Here is a 16016-nt window from a genome sequence, read left to right as displayed (position 1 = left end):
TGGATTCCAAAGGCCAAACCCCAAGGGAATGACGTCTAGAATGTCACAAGAGAGGATAGATGTCCTCTATTGCCAAGAACAGATCTGCAACTCACATATCAATTTTCTTCTCATATTCCACTTCTGAATGAAGCCACTAACGCTCCCTTTTATTCTTTCTCCAAGAGTCGATTCAACTCACATGAGCAATGTGGGATAAAAGATGTGCAATATATAATATATTAAAATAATCACTTATGTCTCCCTTAGGTGCGCCTTTTGATTTGCACACATTCCCATAAAATTTAATATTGAAGTAACACTTTAGTATATTACAACTAAGTTAAATGTTACTTTAATAATACTTAAAGCATAAAAATATATTAGCTATGGGACTCCGAACAACATGAGTGATAGCTCGTCGGAAAGCTCTCATCGAGGTGTATCATCCAATCACCAAAACTAGCCTCCCTTGTGTCCTATTGACTTACTAAAATAGTAAGTATGCTTGAGACTAAGTAAATCAACTCTGTTTTGGCCCACATTGGAGATGACTAGGCCAAAACACTCTAAGATCCCTTTAAACCCTTCATTAGCCCCCGGGACCATGTAGAACTAGGCTAATGCAAACACACTTGGTCGACTGCTAAAGTGGGGACATTATAGTCTGCCCCCCTTGAAATTGCTTGTCCTCAAGCAACCTTAGTCTAGCTTGTTGAATAACCTGCTCACTTTCCCATGTAGCATCCTCTTCCGACAGGTCTTTCCATCTAACCAAATACTCCTTCACTACCCTGGTCCCCTCCTCATCCAAAGGGGCTAAATCTGTAGAAGGAACTACACTCTAACCAATGGCTTTCTTAAGCCTCGACACATGAAATACATTGTGGCCCCGATTGCCCTTTGGAAGCTCAAGCTCATAGGTGATTTCGCCCACTCTATGAATCACCCTGTAGGGACCATAAAATCTAGGCTTCAACTTCTGTGCTCCGCTTCTCTTGAGCGATGATTGCCTATATGGCTGTAGCCTCAAATATACCATATCACCTACCTTGAAATTGCGCGCTACCCTATGCTGATCAGCATACAACTTCTACTGATTTTGAGCCTGTTGTATGTTCTCTTTGAGCGCTCTCAAGCTATCCTAACTATCTTGCAATAGGTCTTTGGCTTTGGGCACTCAACTGTTCCCCAAAACTAAATCCACGAAGCTGGGTGCTTCATACCCATACAATGCAATAAATGGAGTCATCCTGATGGTATGTGGTATTGTAACAATACTCCCCTATATATAACCACTAGACCCACGCTCTCTACTGCGCAATCACATACTTTCGCAAATAGCCTTCCGCCCATTTAATTATTATCTCTGTTTGCCTGTCTGTCTGAGGGTGGTAGCTCGTACTAGGTGTAAGATTAGTACCGCACAGCTTGAACAACTCCTGCCAAAAGCCACTCATAAACTTGCTATCCTTATCACTAACAATAAATCTCGGTATCCCATGCAACCTGAAAACCTCTCTGAAGAATAAATCTGCCACCTGAGCTACTGTATAAGTAGAAGAAATAACAAATAAGTGAACAAACTTTGTCAATCTGTCTACCACTACATAAATACAATCTCTTCTTTGTACTCGTGGTAAACCAGTGATGAAGTCCATAGAAATACTTTCCCATTTCCTGTTCGGAATGGGCAAGGGCTGTAGTAAACCTGCGGGAAACGTGTGCTTTCCCTTATTCTGTTAACAAACTGCACACTCCCTCACATACCTTTGAACATCATCCTTGAGCCCTCTCCATGAGAACCACTCTCGGATCTGCCTACAGGTCTTGAAGACCCCTTGATGTCTAGCTGTAGGTGCATTATAAAATGCCCTCAGAATCTCCTCTCTAAACTATGATGTAGGGATCAAATAAACCCTGTCCTGAAATCTGATCAACCCATCCAACACCACATACTTGTCATCTTGAATTGTGACCGCAACTATGCCAGAAGCCTAATCGTCTCTTGCATACTCCGCTGCAATTCGATCTCTCCAATCTCCTAAAACCTTTGCCAGAGCACATAAGTGAGGTCTTCGAGATAAAGCATCAGCCACCACATTTTTCTTACCTTTGACAAACTCTATATCAAAGTCATAAGCCTGCAATTTAGTAACCCATTTCTGCTTCCGGTCATTAAGATCATGCTAACTCATGAACTATTTAATACTATTGTGATCGGTTTTGATCACAAAATGCCCACCTACCAAATATGATCAGAATTTGGCCAATGCATGCATTATGGCCAACATTTCCCTGTCGTAGACAGAATAACTCTTCTCAACTCCTTGGAGCTTCCTACTCTCAAATGCAATGGGGTGTCTCTCCTATATCAATACTGCTCCTATCCCATCTTTTTAAGCATCACATTGAGCTCAAATGGCTTCGTAAAATCAAGTAGAGCTAGAACCGGGCAAGATGACATCATCTGCTTAAAGTGGTCAAAACTTCTCTGTGCTGCCTCTGTCTATGCGAAGGCTCCTTTCTTGGTGAGATTTGTCAAAGGTGCAGCAATCTATGAGAATCCCTTAACGAATCTCTTGTAAAAACCACATAAACCAAAGAACCCCTTAAGTTGTGTGAGGTTTGTGGGAGTAGACCAATCCACAATAGCTCTAATCTTTTCAGGATCAGCCCGGACACCATTGGCGCTGATGATATGCCTAAGGTAAAGGAGCTCGGTCATGCCAAACTCACATTTTGATTCCTTGGCATACGACTCTCTATCCAGAATAGATAACACCTCCTCCAGATGCTACAAGTACTCCTCCCAGGTCTTATTCAAGACCAAGATGTCATCAAAGAAGATCAAGATGAATTTCCTCAATTGTCCTCTAAACACTTGGTTCATACAACTCTGAAATGTGGCAGGTGCATTGGTTAGCCCAAATGGCATAAACATAAACTCAAAGTGGCTATAATGACATCAGAATGCTGTCTTCTCAATGTCTTCTGCTCACATCCTGATCTGGTGCTATCTAGATCGTAAATCAATTTTGGTGAAGAAGCATGCACCATGCAACTCATCAATCAACTCATTAATTCTAGGAATGGGATGCTTGTTTTTAATTGTTTTCTTATTCAGTGCCCTTTAATCGATGCACATGTGCATCGTCCCATCCTTCTTCTTCACTAGAACTATTGCTGAAGCAAAAGGGCTTTTGTTAGACCTAATGTGCCCCATCTCCAGTAGCTCCTTAATTGCCTTCTCTATCTTGTCCTTGTGTTTCTTAGGATGAAGATAGGGGGTAATCATGATCGGTTTGGCTCCCTGCTCGAGCTCAATAACATGCTCTATTCCCTTGTCAGGAGGAACCCCATGTGGAATATCACCAAATACTTTGGCATGCCTATCAAGTATCTCTTGAATATCTGGTGGGTGGCTCTTTACCTGTGGCTCCTGTGGAGCTAGCATAATGAAACATTCTGCTGCCCATTCTATGTCGTTATGCCGAAAGAGTCGTTGCATTCTCCTTAGTGAGCCTACTCTGCAACTCTCATCTGAAAGTCCTCTAAGTACAACAGTTCTTCCCTCATGCTGGAATCTCATCTCTAGTTTTGTTAGGTTGAGTGCAAACTCAACTAGTGAGGCCATCCATGTCATGTCGAGGATGATATCATAATCTCCCATTTCCACTACATAGAACTAATCCTTTAACTCATAGCCATCTCCAAATCTGATGTGAAGATTAGATTTGTTCCGAGTGTATAATAATTTGTCACCATTTGCTACCATGAATCTAAACCCAGCATGCTCCTCGGTCTATAAACCTCTCATGGCTACTAACCGTGCATCTATGAAGTTGTGTATTTCCAGTGTCAATGAGAGAGATCACTTTTTCCGCCTGGATGGTACCCTGGACCCTAAATTTGATCGCCTTTTGAGCCCCTGTCAATCGTGCCAACGACCTATCATCTTGACGAATGATGTTCTCCTCTGGAGTGCTACTCTCATCCAAATCAGAGTGTTGATCCTCCCCCTCTGACTGTGACTCCTCCGCTGAAAAATACTCCATTTGATTTGCCTTAGCCTTGAGAGGGCACTTATGAGATAAGTCCCAAGGCTCTCTATAATGAAAACACAACTTCTTCCTTCTCAACTCATTCAGGGTGTCATTATCCAACTTCCTATTATCCCCTTTTGGTTGTGCATCCTAGTAAATTTTTTTTTGTCCTTATCCTTATCCTTCTTCATATGTGAATCCCTAAGCTGAAATCTGCTCTTAAAAGAAGAAGGTGCTAGGTCACGAGTCTTCTTAGGGGCCTCCTGTAATGTAGTCAGGTCATGCCCCTTTACCCAACCCCTTAAGGGATATGAGAGTCTGTCCATAAATAGCACCAATAATCTTCTCTCTGAAATATTTGTAACCAACACAACTACCCTCTAAAATTCATTGATATATGTCTCAACTGATCCCCACTGCTTGAGCTGTGCCAACTCTTTAAACTGTAACTCGGGATCTTTGGTATCAAATCTCTCTATGAGTTTCTCAGTGAACTCCTCATAAGATGTGATCTAATTATGCCCCAAAGTTACCATGCCATGGTGCCACCACTCGTGTTGGACCATCCAAATGAATAGTCGCATACTTGATAGCCTCCTCCTCAGGCATAAGATTTAGTTGGAAGTATGTATCTACCTTCTTCACCAAAGCTTGTGCAGTCATCTTCCTTGAAGCATCATAATAACGTAAAAAAAGTTTTTCAACTTTCTTTCTCAACTCAAAGTTTTGATTTCTCCCTCCTGCTCTAGGCATGTGTCTCATCCTCAAGTCCATATAATCTTTGAGGGAAGTATCTGCTTGAAAATCTAGTCCACTAGCCTCCCAGTCCCTCCTAAATTGGTCCTGTAACTCCGTAATTTGTGGCTCCTTTGCTGGTTGAACCAGATCTTTGGGTGGGAAGGTGGGTAGAAGAGGTCTCGAGCTCGTTGTCCGAGCTGGGTGTGCAACGTGTCTAAAGTTATCAGCCTCATTCCCATTGTTGCCATGTCCATTATTATTACCATTAATGTTATTCTCAGAACCATTGTTGTTGCCTCGACTTACATTATTATGATTGCCCCCATTTCCATTATTTGCATCACTTGGATTAATATTGATGCCCATTTGTCTAGCCATAAGCTGCAACATCATATCCATTTGCCTATTTTGCTCCTGTTGCATACGCTGCCCTTGCTCTAACGTACCTAGTAATCGTCTGAACATTACCTCCTCCTGATCTTGACTGACATTCCTGCCTTCACCTAGTCCTCTATTCCAGTCATCTCGGTCACCCATATTGCTGTCTTGTTCAAAGAATATCTCCCTTGTGTTTGTATGATTGGATTCTATGCCCACCTGCACGAATGAACTAGATTGCACGCTCTGTGAGTCTGAACCTTCGTTATCTTGCTCTGGTATGACAGAAGTTGATGGCTTCTATTGCATGCTCAAAAATACATTCGTAACTCGTTTTATTTCCAACTTTAGTGTTTTGGCATTTTTGTCAAACACTTTTCCCCTTATCTGATTGTTCTAAATTCCTTGTATGGTCTCCACAGGATGGCAGGACTTAAAGCTCTGATACCATTGTAATGGGCACCCTAAAAATGCCCAAAAACTAAACAACTGCTGATAGGAATTTTGTTGAACAGTTTGCATCCAACTAATTTAACCCCTTATGACTTCGGAAATGAGATATTTATATTGTTTATTTGCATGGAATTGAAAATCACTCAACATGAACAAAAAGAAAGTACAATAATATGTAGATTGGAAATTGTATTACTGCTGATATGAAGTTATTTTTAAAATTTAATAAAATCAAATACATGGCAGATTATTAACTCACTAATTGCTCCAATATTATTGACATAATGTGCTAGCAAACACTATTTAAACCTGTTGCTACTATTAGTGCCGTGTGAACAATACTCATGTGAACAATGCTGCTACAGTACTTTTGTCTTCAAACAGTCCAATATCTTCATAAAATCATTCCCTCAAGGTAGCATAAGCGTCAGGTGAGTACTGAATAAGATATAAGCACAAATCTGCCTGTAGCTTCAAACGTGCCCAATCTGCCTGATAATGAAGTTGATGCAATGGATTCCAAAGGCCAAACCCTAAGGGAATGATGTTTAGAATGTCACAAGAGAGGATAGATGTCCTCTAATGCCAAGAACGGGTTTGCAACTCAGATATGAATTTTCTTCTCATAGTCCACCTCCGAATGAAGCCACTAACGCTCACTTTTATTCTTTTTCCAAGAGTCGATTCAACTCACATGAGCAATGTGGGATAAAAGATGTACAATATAAAACATATTAAATTAATCACTTATGTCCCCCTTAGGCACCTCTTTTGATTTGCACACATTCGCGTTAAATTTAATATTAAAGTAACACTTTAATAATTTACAACTAAATTAAATGTTACTTTGATAATGCATCAGGCATAAAAATATATTAGCTATGGGGCTCTGAACAACACGAGTGATAGCTCGTTGGAAAGCTCTCGCTGAGGAGTATCAAATCCAATCACCAAAACTAGCCTCCCCTGTGTCTTGCTGACTTACTAAAAATAGTATGCCTGAAATTGAGTAAATCAACTCTTTTTTGGTCCAAACTGGAGATGACTAGGCCAAAACACTCTAAGATCTCTTTAAACCCTTCGTCACCCCCTAGGACCATGTAGCACTAGGCTAACGCACACACGCTTGGTCGACTGCTAAAGTGGGGACATTGTAGAGCACAACCAAATAATTGGTTTAAATAAATAAAAATTAATGTTAAAAGGAGGCATCAATCACAAAGGGTCTCAACTCATCAAAAGTTGTATCCATTTATGGAGAGGCGGTTATCTACAAGAGATGCCTTCATAAATAATTAAGAGGTATATATGGAGGGAACCAGACAGAGAAAAAGTAGCAGTCAATACCGATTAAGGATTAATTTGCTATAAAGAACTCATACAGCCCTTGTGCATTAAATTAGCAATTTGGTATGAAAGATTATATTTTAAGATATCCAGTAAAAATGGATCCTATTTATAATTACTTTCTTATGGATAATGTATCTAAAATGCGAAATAAATTATGTTATTTTTTATATGTAGAATATAGTCAATAATGTGTAAATTTTTATAGTTTTTCTGTAATCAATCATGGTAGGGGTAATAGAGTTATACAAGGAGGGGAAGAGTTATGAGCTCCTCTTTTAATTATGCCACGTCATGGTGATGAAAGACTGTCATATGAGGCAAAGGGGTGCAAGGAGTCCCTGTCCTTGGGTTTAGAAGGCAAGGACATTTTGGACACCCTATTGTAGTTTCACCAAACCCTTACCATGGTTGACCATTGAATTAAGGTGACAATTGAAGAGGGGAATGGCTATGGGATTCCTAACTAGGTACATCCCTTCATATGGATAAGAAAGTACTGCATTATGGCCAAGAGGGATGATATCTGCTCTTGAGCCTAGGGTAGAGATCATTTAAGGCACTTTAATATGCCCCTTATCGTTGCTCTGATATGGTTTTACTCCATCAATAAATTATATATATCTTATGATTAAATTTTTTTAAATTTTTAAAAAAATTTAGATTAAATATATCTTATGATTAAATTGATATTTGTAACCCTAGTAGGAAAAATCTATGCTTTTAATGTCTCTAATAAGGAAGATCTGTTTTTTGGATTATGTTTCAATGATTACCTAACATGTTGCAGGATCTCAACCAGGTACATGATGTTACTAATTCTGTTCCACTTGTTCTACTTGGAATTTGCAATTTTGTGTAAAACTTAGAGCATTTACTACCTAAGTTGCCGGTTCAGGTTTAGGAATAGTTTCAGATTTGGGTTTGGGCATTTTGTTTTCCGTGTGGGTTTGTTTGTGTGTGTGTGTATATACATACGCATTGTATATTTAAACAATAAGAGAAACAATATTTAGGACTAGGCTTGACTGCCATTGTGGTTCCTAGTTATCAATTTATATTTCAATTCGCTGTGAAATTTCAAATCATCTTTTTGTTAGATTTGGAATAATTCAATTGCTATAGATATTTAGTGTCATACATTTTATTTTAATAATGGTGTACTTGAATATATATATATATTTGTGTGAGATATACCATTCGATTTTAAATTATATCAAATAGCAGTTTACTAATGGTACTGTTATACCATTTTGGCTGATTGCATCTTATGACAGAACCATTAGTAAACTGCATTTTGATATAAATATATACACAAATTAATAAAGAGTTTAGTTGCCAATTCAGGCATTTGAATCGGATTTGTGGATTTACAATTTTTTTTTTCCCAACTAGGATTTGTGAATATATATACTAAAAAATGGGAGAAATATACATAATTCTAAAACTAAATCATTTCATAGCATGATCCTATGGTTCTAGTATGGATCTATGAATCTAGTATATTTGATCATTGATCTATTTTCATTTTTCATGATTGTAAAGAAAATCAACACATTCACATTGAATTATTGAATTACAAAATGAAATTATGAAAATTCAAAATATAGTTCATTAAAGTCTAAGTAGCCAGTACGGGTATGGGCACGGATATAGATATGTGGGTACGACAACATTTTGGGAGGGAGGTTTGGGTACGTTCATACAAAAAATATGTAAAAAAAAATATAAATATATATATGCATGTATTTTAAAGTTTAATATTTAAAAATATATAATATTATATGCAATCTACTATTATTATTTATTATTTATAAAACTATATTTAGTATTTTAAATTTTAATATTTATGATAGAAAAAATTAAAATCCTAAATAGGGGCTGTATGATATGAGAATATTATAATATTATATAATTATATGCATAAATATTAAATATTAAGAGTCTGAATCTTTGTATAAATTGTGCCGTAAATAATATGTGCAATCTACTAAAATATAGATAAGGTATTATATAAACATTGTAAAACTTTCATCAATTAAAAGTTTGCTCAAAAAAATCAAAACCAAACCAGGTATATGTAACATCCCATTTTCCTGGGTCTTAATTAGCAACTAACATACTTGAGAAAATACAGTTATTACTTTATTTCGTAGGAAGATAGTTATATTAGTCATGTTCATGTGAATGAGATTTACCATTAAAATCAGTTAAACAAAATTTCTTAACTAAGAACTTAAAACACCATCAATGAATTTACTATAGAAATCAAAATCTACATACTATGGAATTTGAACCGAAAAATCATTGTAGGGATGCTTTTGCACTCACCCAGATTAGTCCACAAATACCACCATAACAATATCATATAATGACTTCCATCCAATACCACTATATCAAAAATCATATGACGATTACCATTAAATACCACTATATAAAATTAGGGCATCACATACCACTATATCACTTAGGACTTCAATTACCATGGGATCATTTAGGGCATCAGATACTACTGTATCAATTAGGGCTTCAGATACCACTGTATTATTTAGGGCTCTAGATACCATTGAATCAATTAGGGCTTCAGATACCACTGTTCATTCCTTTCCTTCCGATTGCTTAACTATGGCAATAACTCAAGATTAGAAGATATGCTCATATTTATTATTCATATAAATGAAAGACTGAAATAACAATCATCAGATAAATCTTTCTCTCGTGAGTAAATGTAAAATAACTGTAATGGTGATAAAACTCAGTTAATCTTAACTAAGTCTTGCATATACATCATAAAGGTAACAATACCCGTTTCTGACAAACAATTGAATGTATATCTTACCTTTGTCTATTGTACGTCCGACAACTTGGGGAGAGGTGAAATATTGTCAGGGGCTTAACCACCTAACCTCGGACCATAACTTTATCCCCACACAATCTCTAACGAGAAATGCCCTCCCTACCCGAAATAGACAGGGAACATCTTGTCATCAACTAAGCACATCACTCGACTTGACAGCAAGAAAATACATTAAATAGGATCTAGCATGAGCGATTAAATGTTTCCTTTTAAAAATGATAAACATTGTTATGTCATAATTGATATTGTTTCATGTTATTGCAGATTCTTTTTTCTCACCTCTTCACCCTTTTCCTTGGCTAGATAGTTGGTTGAGTCCCTAGTGTCCGGAATTCTCAGAACAACTGGTTCTTTCTGTTGATTCTGAACTATTTCATAATTAACATATATTCTAGCTTATCACAATCTGTGAGTTGAGAGATTTAAAGATTGCAGAGTTGATTGTTAATTCTATTATCTACTGACATAATGATTTATGGATTCATACTATGTTTTTCTTGGCTTTCACTTGCCATGACAAAGCAAAATTAAAAAGAGGATCAAAGCTGTAATATCAAACAAGATATCAAACGTAAGCGATAAACATACAAACATATTGTGAACATTTGAAAAGGCTGGGTCAACATATACCATGTCATGTAAGAGCTTGTTAATATACAGACATTACAGAACAAAGTATCTTTGGCTTGCACTACATTTGTTGAAGCCTGTGATTCTTCCATAATGATTGAATTCAGAAAACCAGTCTTTCTTTACCTTGCATCAAGCCCCAAATACGAAATCATACGAAAACTGAATGAAGACAATATTATAGCTAAACATTCAATCTGGATATCAAGCATTTACTAGAATGAACACCTGAACCAAGGAAAGTTACTGTCATAACAATGCTACAGTCAGAATAAAATATATGAACTACACGAGAGTTTTGGTTTCCAAGATATGAAAAGACGTTGCAGACATATCTATGCAAATACTTCAAAATCTGAGTTGATACGACAGAGTTACTATTTGGAATGGTCACTTAGATTGGAAGAACATAATGGGACTTCGGCTCACAGGATTGTATGAAATTGGGTGCTGGAGATGAGAAAATGATAAAGGAAAACGCAATGAAAATTGAAGGTTGTCAGTATGCTATTATGGGAATATATATCTCTAACGACAAAGTAGATGAGTATAAATAAAAGGTACCGGACTCCATTCACGGCTTCAGTTACAAAGAAGAACTGTGCCTTCTTGGCTTCCGCTAGTTATAAGACAATTCGAATTGGCAAATGTTTTAATTCAATTAAAACAAAGAAGAGGAAAAGGAAAATTAAATGGTTGGAAGATAAAGTTGGAAAGATTATAATTCGAATATTATTATAATTTATTTTTAAATACGTATATGTAAATATATTAATGTGGTGACATCATTTTATTATATTATTATAATATAATGGTGCCATTTCATTTTTATATCTATATGTACGTATATACATATATGTTATAATAATATGGTGAAAGATCATATAAAATCCTTTTGAGGTACATTTTATATTTCAACTCAATTATTTTATATTTCTCAAATTATTTATTTAAATAGCTCATGCGGGTCCCACAGATGTATCCTGTTTCCAAGTCGCTAGGTCCTCAACCCATTTGCCCAATGATGGTGATGCTCCTATGCCTAATTCTTTTCTGACAATGCTTCCACCCCTTCGACATGCTTTCTATAAGGAAATTCTCCACAATTAAATCATATTATCATAACAAGTTATAAATAATCATAATGGCTAGCTGCCTTTTCAATTTCATGAATTCGTGATAAATAATCAACTAGCATGTTATCTTCACATGAAATTATAATGACCACCCATCTTATCATTTCACAAGATTATAACCAATTTAACTGTCAATTGACTTCATGTGAACCTCAACGGCTATATTTTAAATTAGGTCAAAAATTGGGATGTAACAGTATACTCAACTATCGATGTAGGCTGCTATGTCCATTTGCAACAAAATTGTTTGCACCGTTGTCCCAGGCTGCTCCGTTCGTTTGCAACAAGATTGTGTGCTCCATCCGTCTCTTTGAACGAATGTCTCATCCTAGGCTGCTCTGTCTGTGTGCTCCGTTTGTTTGCAAAAACACAGGTGAAAAATAGGGTTCTCGGATGTCTTTAGCCCCAAATTTGACGGAAGTTCAAGTCAAATTGCTAGCTCAAAGTCCAGATTCAAAGTCATTTTGCCACGACAGCTTTAGAATGACCGGATACGAGTTGCAAAAAGCATGTAGGTTTGAGGCTTTTAAAAATGGAACCTTGTCTGATTCCACAGAGATTTTTGGACAATTCTGATTTTGATACATACCATACCAGAATTTGAAGGAAAATAGGGGAGTGCCGGTAACTTAGATTAAATTTTGTAACATGATTCACTCATAAAAGAGTCCAAACTAAAGTATTCGATTTCAAACACCGGTAACTTAGATTAAATTTTGTAACATGATTCACTCATAAAAGAGTCTAGACGAAAGTATTCGATTTCAAACTTCAAATGGATTTCCAAGAAAATCCGCATTAGATGGGTACTGTTGAGCTGCAAGTATAGTCGTGCTGGTATTCATTTGCGCTAGATTCAGGATCTTGTTTGTGGATCCACTTGGATTCTCGAGCCACAGATCCTGACGGATTCTCACAAATCCACACCCGTATCACGATCCGCATCGGATACGAATCCGAGTCCAGCCTATTTTAGGTGAATCGATTCGAATCCGGCCTATTTTAGGTGAATCCGGTAACTAAGATTAAGGGTTTAATCAAGGCTCATCTTGGCCTAACTAAGATTAAGGGCTATTAAGGCTCATCTTGGCTTAAAATAATAATAAAAATATATTTTTAGTGTATTTAACATACGTTTGGCCTCATGGGCTGTGAGTCCTTGCAGGTCCTTGAGGGTTTGTGCAGGGTCCTTGTGGGTCTGTGTCAGGTGTGGGTGGACCCTCCATGGACCTCACACGAATCCAGACCCAAGAAGGACCTGGACCCGGACCCGGCTGGCAGGGCCTGAACCTTGCAACCTAGGCATTTGCAAAAGGGAACATTACAGAAGAATGAGGGACCGTGAAAGGGGGACCGTATTTCAAAGCTAAGTTTAGAGGAGTTATGTTATGCAAGTTGATTATTAATGGTGTTTGTAGTGATAATTGGGTATCACAGAGACAGTGAAGAAATTTGGATTGTAATTTTAGCCACACTTGATACTGTATAATGTCAAATGGATGCAGAGTGCTTATTGAGCTATGCAGTGTAAATTTCCATACTGGAAATTACTAGGTTGAGGAATGTGTGACGTGTTGGCCATGGATGCATGCACCAAATGTTGCAGGGACGATACTAGTAGTATAACAGGTTACAGATTCTTCATACGTGAAATTCTTTTTGTGTTGTTTCCTATGAAAGTAGAAGATAGTTAATGACTTTGGCAAAAAAGTAGTGCAGGAAGCTGAGCTCACAGAAGTGAGTTGCAGGCAAGTGGACTCTAGAGTGGAGAAAAATAGGTCCCAATAGTTGTAAACTTCCTGTTAGGAGGGAAGTGCAAGACTTGCTGGATTAATGTGAGATCAGGAAACTGCAAAGACTAGATTATTAGTTTTAGCATTGGTTCATGAATAGTCTATTTCGCTCAAACAAGTTTATGACCACAATTATTCTGCTCATCAGGAAATGTGTTTTGGGATTTATTACGTGTCTCTCATTACGAGGTTTGCATATATGCTGATATTGTATAATATAATTTTCCATTTCTATTCCTGAGCTGGTGAGTGGTGAGAACAGACTCATCCGTCCTGTACAAATCTTGGTTGATAAAGATAGAGTTGTGGGGAGGTTCCCCATTGCGTGATGATATAGTACTGAAATTAGCAAATAAAAATCCTAAGTTCATTTAGCAGCATGTTCTGTATTTGTAGTTTTCAATTTTCACTATAAAGTACTTTTAAGCAATAGCAACAATAAAATGTGTTGCATTTCATGGATTAACAACATTGAGGTGACCGTGACAATCTTATCCAAGTATATTGTTTCAATTCTTACAAGTCTTATGGCTATTCACCAAAAAGCACCTAGTTTTGTCTGGTTTGTTAGTTATACATTCATGATGATCGTTTTCATTTAATTTTTTTATAATTATTAAGTTAATGTTTACAGTCCTATGCATTTTATGGATTGCATTGAATATGTCCTTAATCCATGGAGGTTTGTTCATCAACTAATTGCTTCATCATACAGTTTTGTTATTCATGTTAGTTTTCATTCTCAAATTATAGGTCTTTTTCTGCAAATCAAAGTTTTTTAAGAGACTGACTGGCAATGTATATAGATGAACGGTGGCAGATATTAACTTCAATGTTGAAATATAGGCTAGAGACAAGGAAAGACTGGGATTTGATTGTTTGTTGCATTTATTTAATCCCAGCATTTAGTTTTGTAACATTAATTTGATTCTGGCAGGTACTTTGCGGTTGGAAGTGCAGATGCTCTTGTCAGCCTATGGGATCTTTCTGAGATGCTGTGTGTGCGGACCTTTACTAAGCTAGAGTATGTTAATTATAAATTATAAATACAATAAAATGATTTGAGAGGCAATTTCAAAAGATATAATAAAAGTGGCATAAGCTGCTCTCTTGAGGAGTTTTTTTTTATTGTTTTTAACTGACCTTAGAACTTTTTCAATAGTGAAAATGAAAAATCATTATCATTTCTAGTTTCAATTATTTAATTCAATGGCTTCACATCATGTGCACAAACATAATTATTTAAGAAATTTGAGGCTTTCTGCAGGTGGCCAGTGAGGACAATTAGCTTTAATCACAATGGGCAATACATAGCTTCAGCCAGCGAAGATCTCTTTATTGATATAGTATGTTGTATTCTCTACTATAATGTTAAAATTTCATTTGATGCATGTTGACATCTGACCTTTTCAATGTTGAATTGCCTTGAAAACTAACCAGCAAGGTTTATACCTTTTGCTGCAGGCTGATGTTCACACTGGACGAACAGTGCATCAAATACCCTGTCGAGCAGCCATGAATAGTGTTGAGTGGAATCCAAAACACAATCTTTTGGCATTTGCAGGAGATGATAAAAATAAATATCAAGCAGATGAAGGTGAGTACTAACAAATACAAATATTGGGACACATTGATCCCTTGATATTCATTTCTTTTAATTTTAGTTCTTTCAAAATTGGCTCTGCGCACAAAGAATAATATGAAGATCTTTCTTGATCAACTTATTTCTCACTTGTATTCCTTGCTTTATTAGAAAACGTTTTTAGCTGAGGGCTGTTGTGTGTTGTGCAGGTGTGTTCAGAGTTTTTGGCTTTGAATCCCCGTAAACTCACATTTCACATAGTTTCATTTCGACCTTTGTGGAATCTAATGAAATTAATAACCATGGAATGGCTTTGAAGAGTCTGGTTTCTCGATGATTATGGAGGAGAGCTTGCAGATTGCACAATCTTATAGCACATACTTGTATTGAATGGAAACTTTTGAATCGAATATGTAAGAAAATTTTGGATAGTGCAAATAAGAAAGTGTGTGACATTGGCTGAATTTGGCTTGTGATTTTTAACTTTCTTCAAGGGAACTTTTTTCTGAGGGGACCTAGAACTTTTTCAGTTGTAAATATGTTTTTTAAATTTAGCCAAGCTTACAGGTTACCTTAGAATTGTGGAAACTGAAACTGTCAATTTGTTATTTTTTCAAAACGAATTGTCTGTTTCATTACATATAGAATTGGATTTTAGTATTTGACTAGTTTTAAAATACATGTACTCCATGTGTGAGTAAATGCTCCACTTATTCCCTAGGTTTCTGCTGCATTCAGGTATGACACTTTTAGCTGTGTCAGCAATGTCTATAAAAATGCTCTATTCAGAAAATTTGAGGAATTATGAAAGTGGTTATTACTAAACAATATGTCTGGCCACAGATCAAAATGTTTTCATTTCCTGAAACATCTCAAAAATAGAATATAGAACATAAACTGAGTATGGAAGCTTACATCTATATGTTTGTCTACTAGTGAAGGTTTGTAATCCAGTGGAGGATAAAGTTTATATACTGGGTAGGGTTGTATGTCTTGAACAATATATAAGTTAAATGGGAAAACGATTTCCATATAAATGCTTGCACTAGGAGAATTTAATAAAAAGATTACTCTAAT

The 16016-nt window shown here is 36.6% G+C and overlaps 1 protein-coding gene across 3 annotated transcripts in view; it reads left to right on the top strand.

Annotated features, from left to right (window-relative positions):
- TEX1 (Transducin/WD40 repeat-like superfamily protein) overlaps nucleotides 1-15527 on the top strand; it is a 153685-nt gene extending 138158 nt beyond the window's left edge. For all 3 annotated transcript variants that reach the window (XM_089833395.1, XM_089833389.1, XM_089833380.1), the window contains exons 8-11: nucleotides 14295-14381; nucleotides 14625-14703; nucleotides 14822-14954; nucleotides 15149-15527. In XM_089833395.1, coding sequence (XP_089689521.1) covers nucleotides 14295-14381; nucleotides 14625-14703; nucleotides 14822-14954; nucleotides 15149-15183 — 334 coding nt within the window. In that variant the 3' untranslated portion in view covers nucleotides 15184-15527. The remainder of the gene's footprint in view (nucleotides 1-14294; nucleotides 14382-14624; nucleotides 14704-14821; nucleotides 14955-15148) is intronic.
- The last annotated feature ends 489 nt before the right edge of the window (nucleotides 15528-16016 follow it).

The sequence above is a fragment of the Cupressus sempervirens genome, chromosome 1, assembly GCF_028749045.1.
Source record: "Cupressus sempervirens isolate cs-2001-9-10 chromosome 1, ASM2874904v1, whole genome shotgun sequence".
NCBI lineage: Eukaryota > Viridiplantae > Streptophyta > Pinopsida > Cupressales > Cupressaceae > Cupressus > Cupressus sempervirens.
This window is presented reverse-complemented; position numbering and strand designations above follow the sequence as displayed.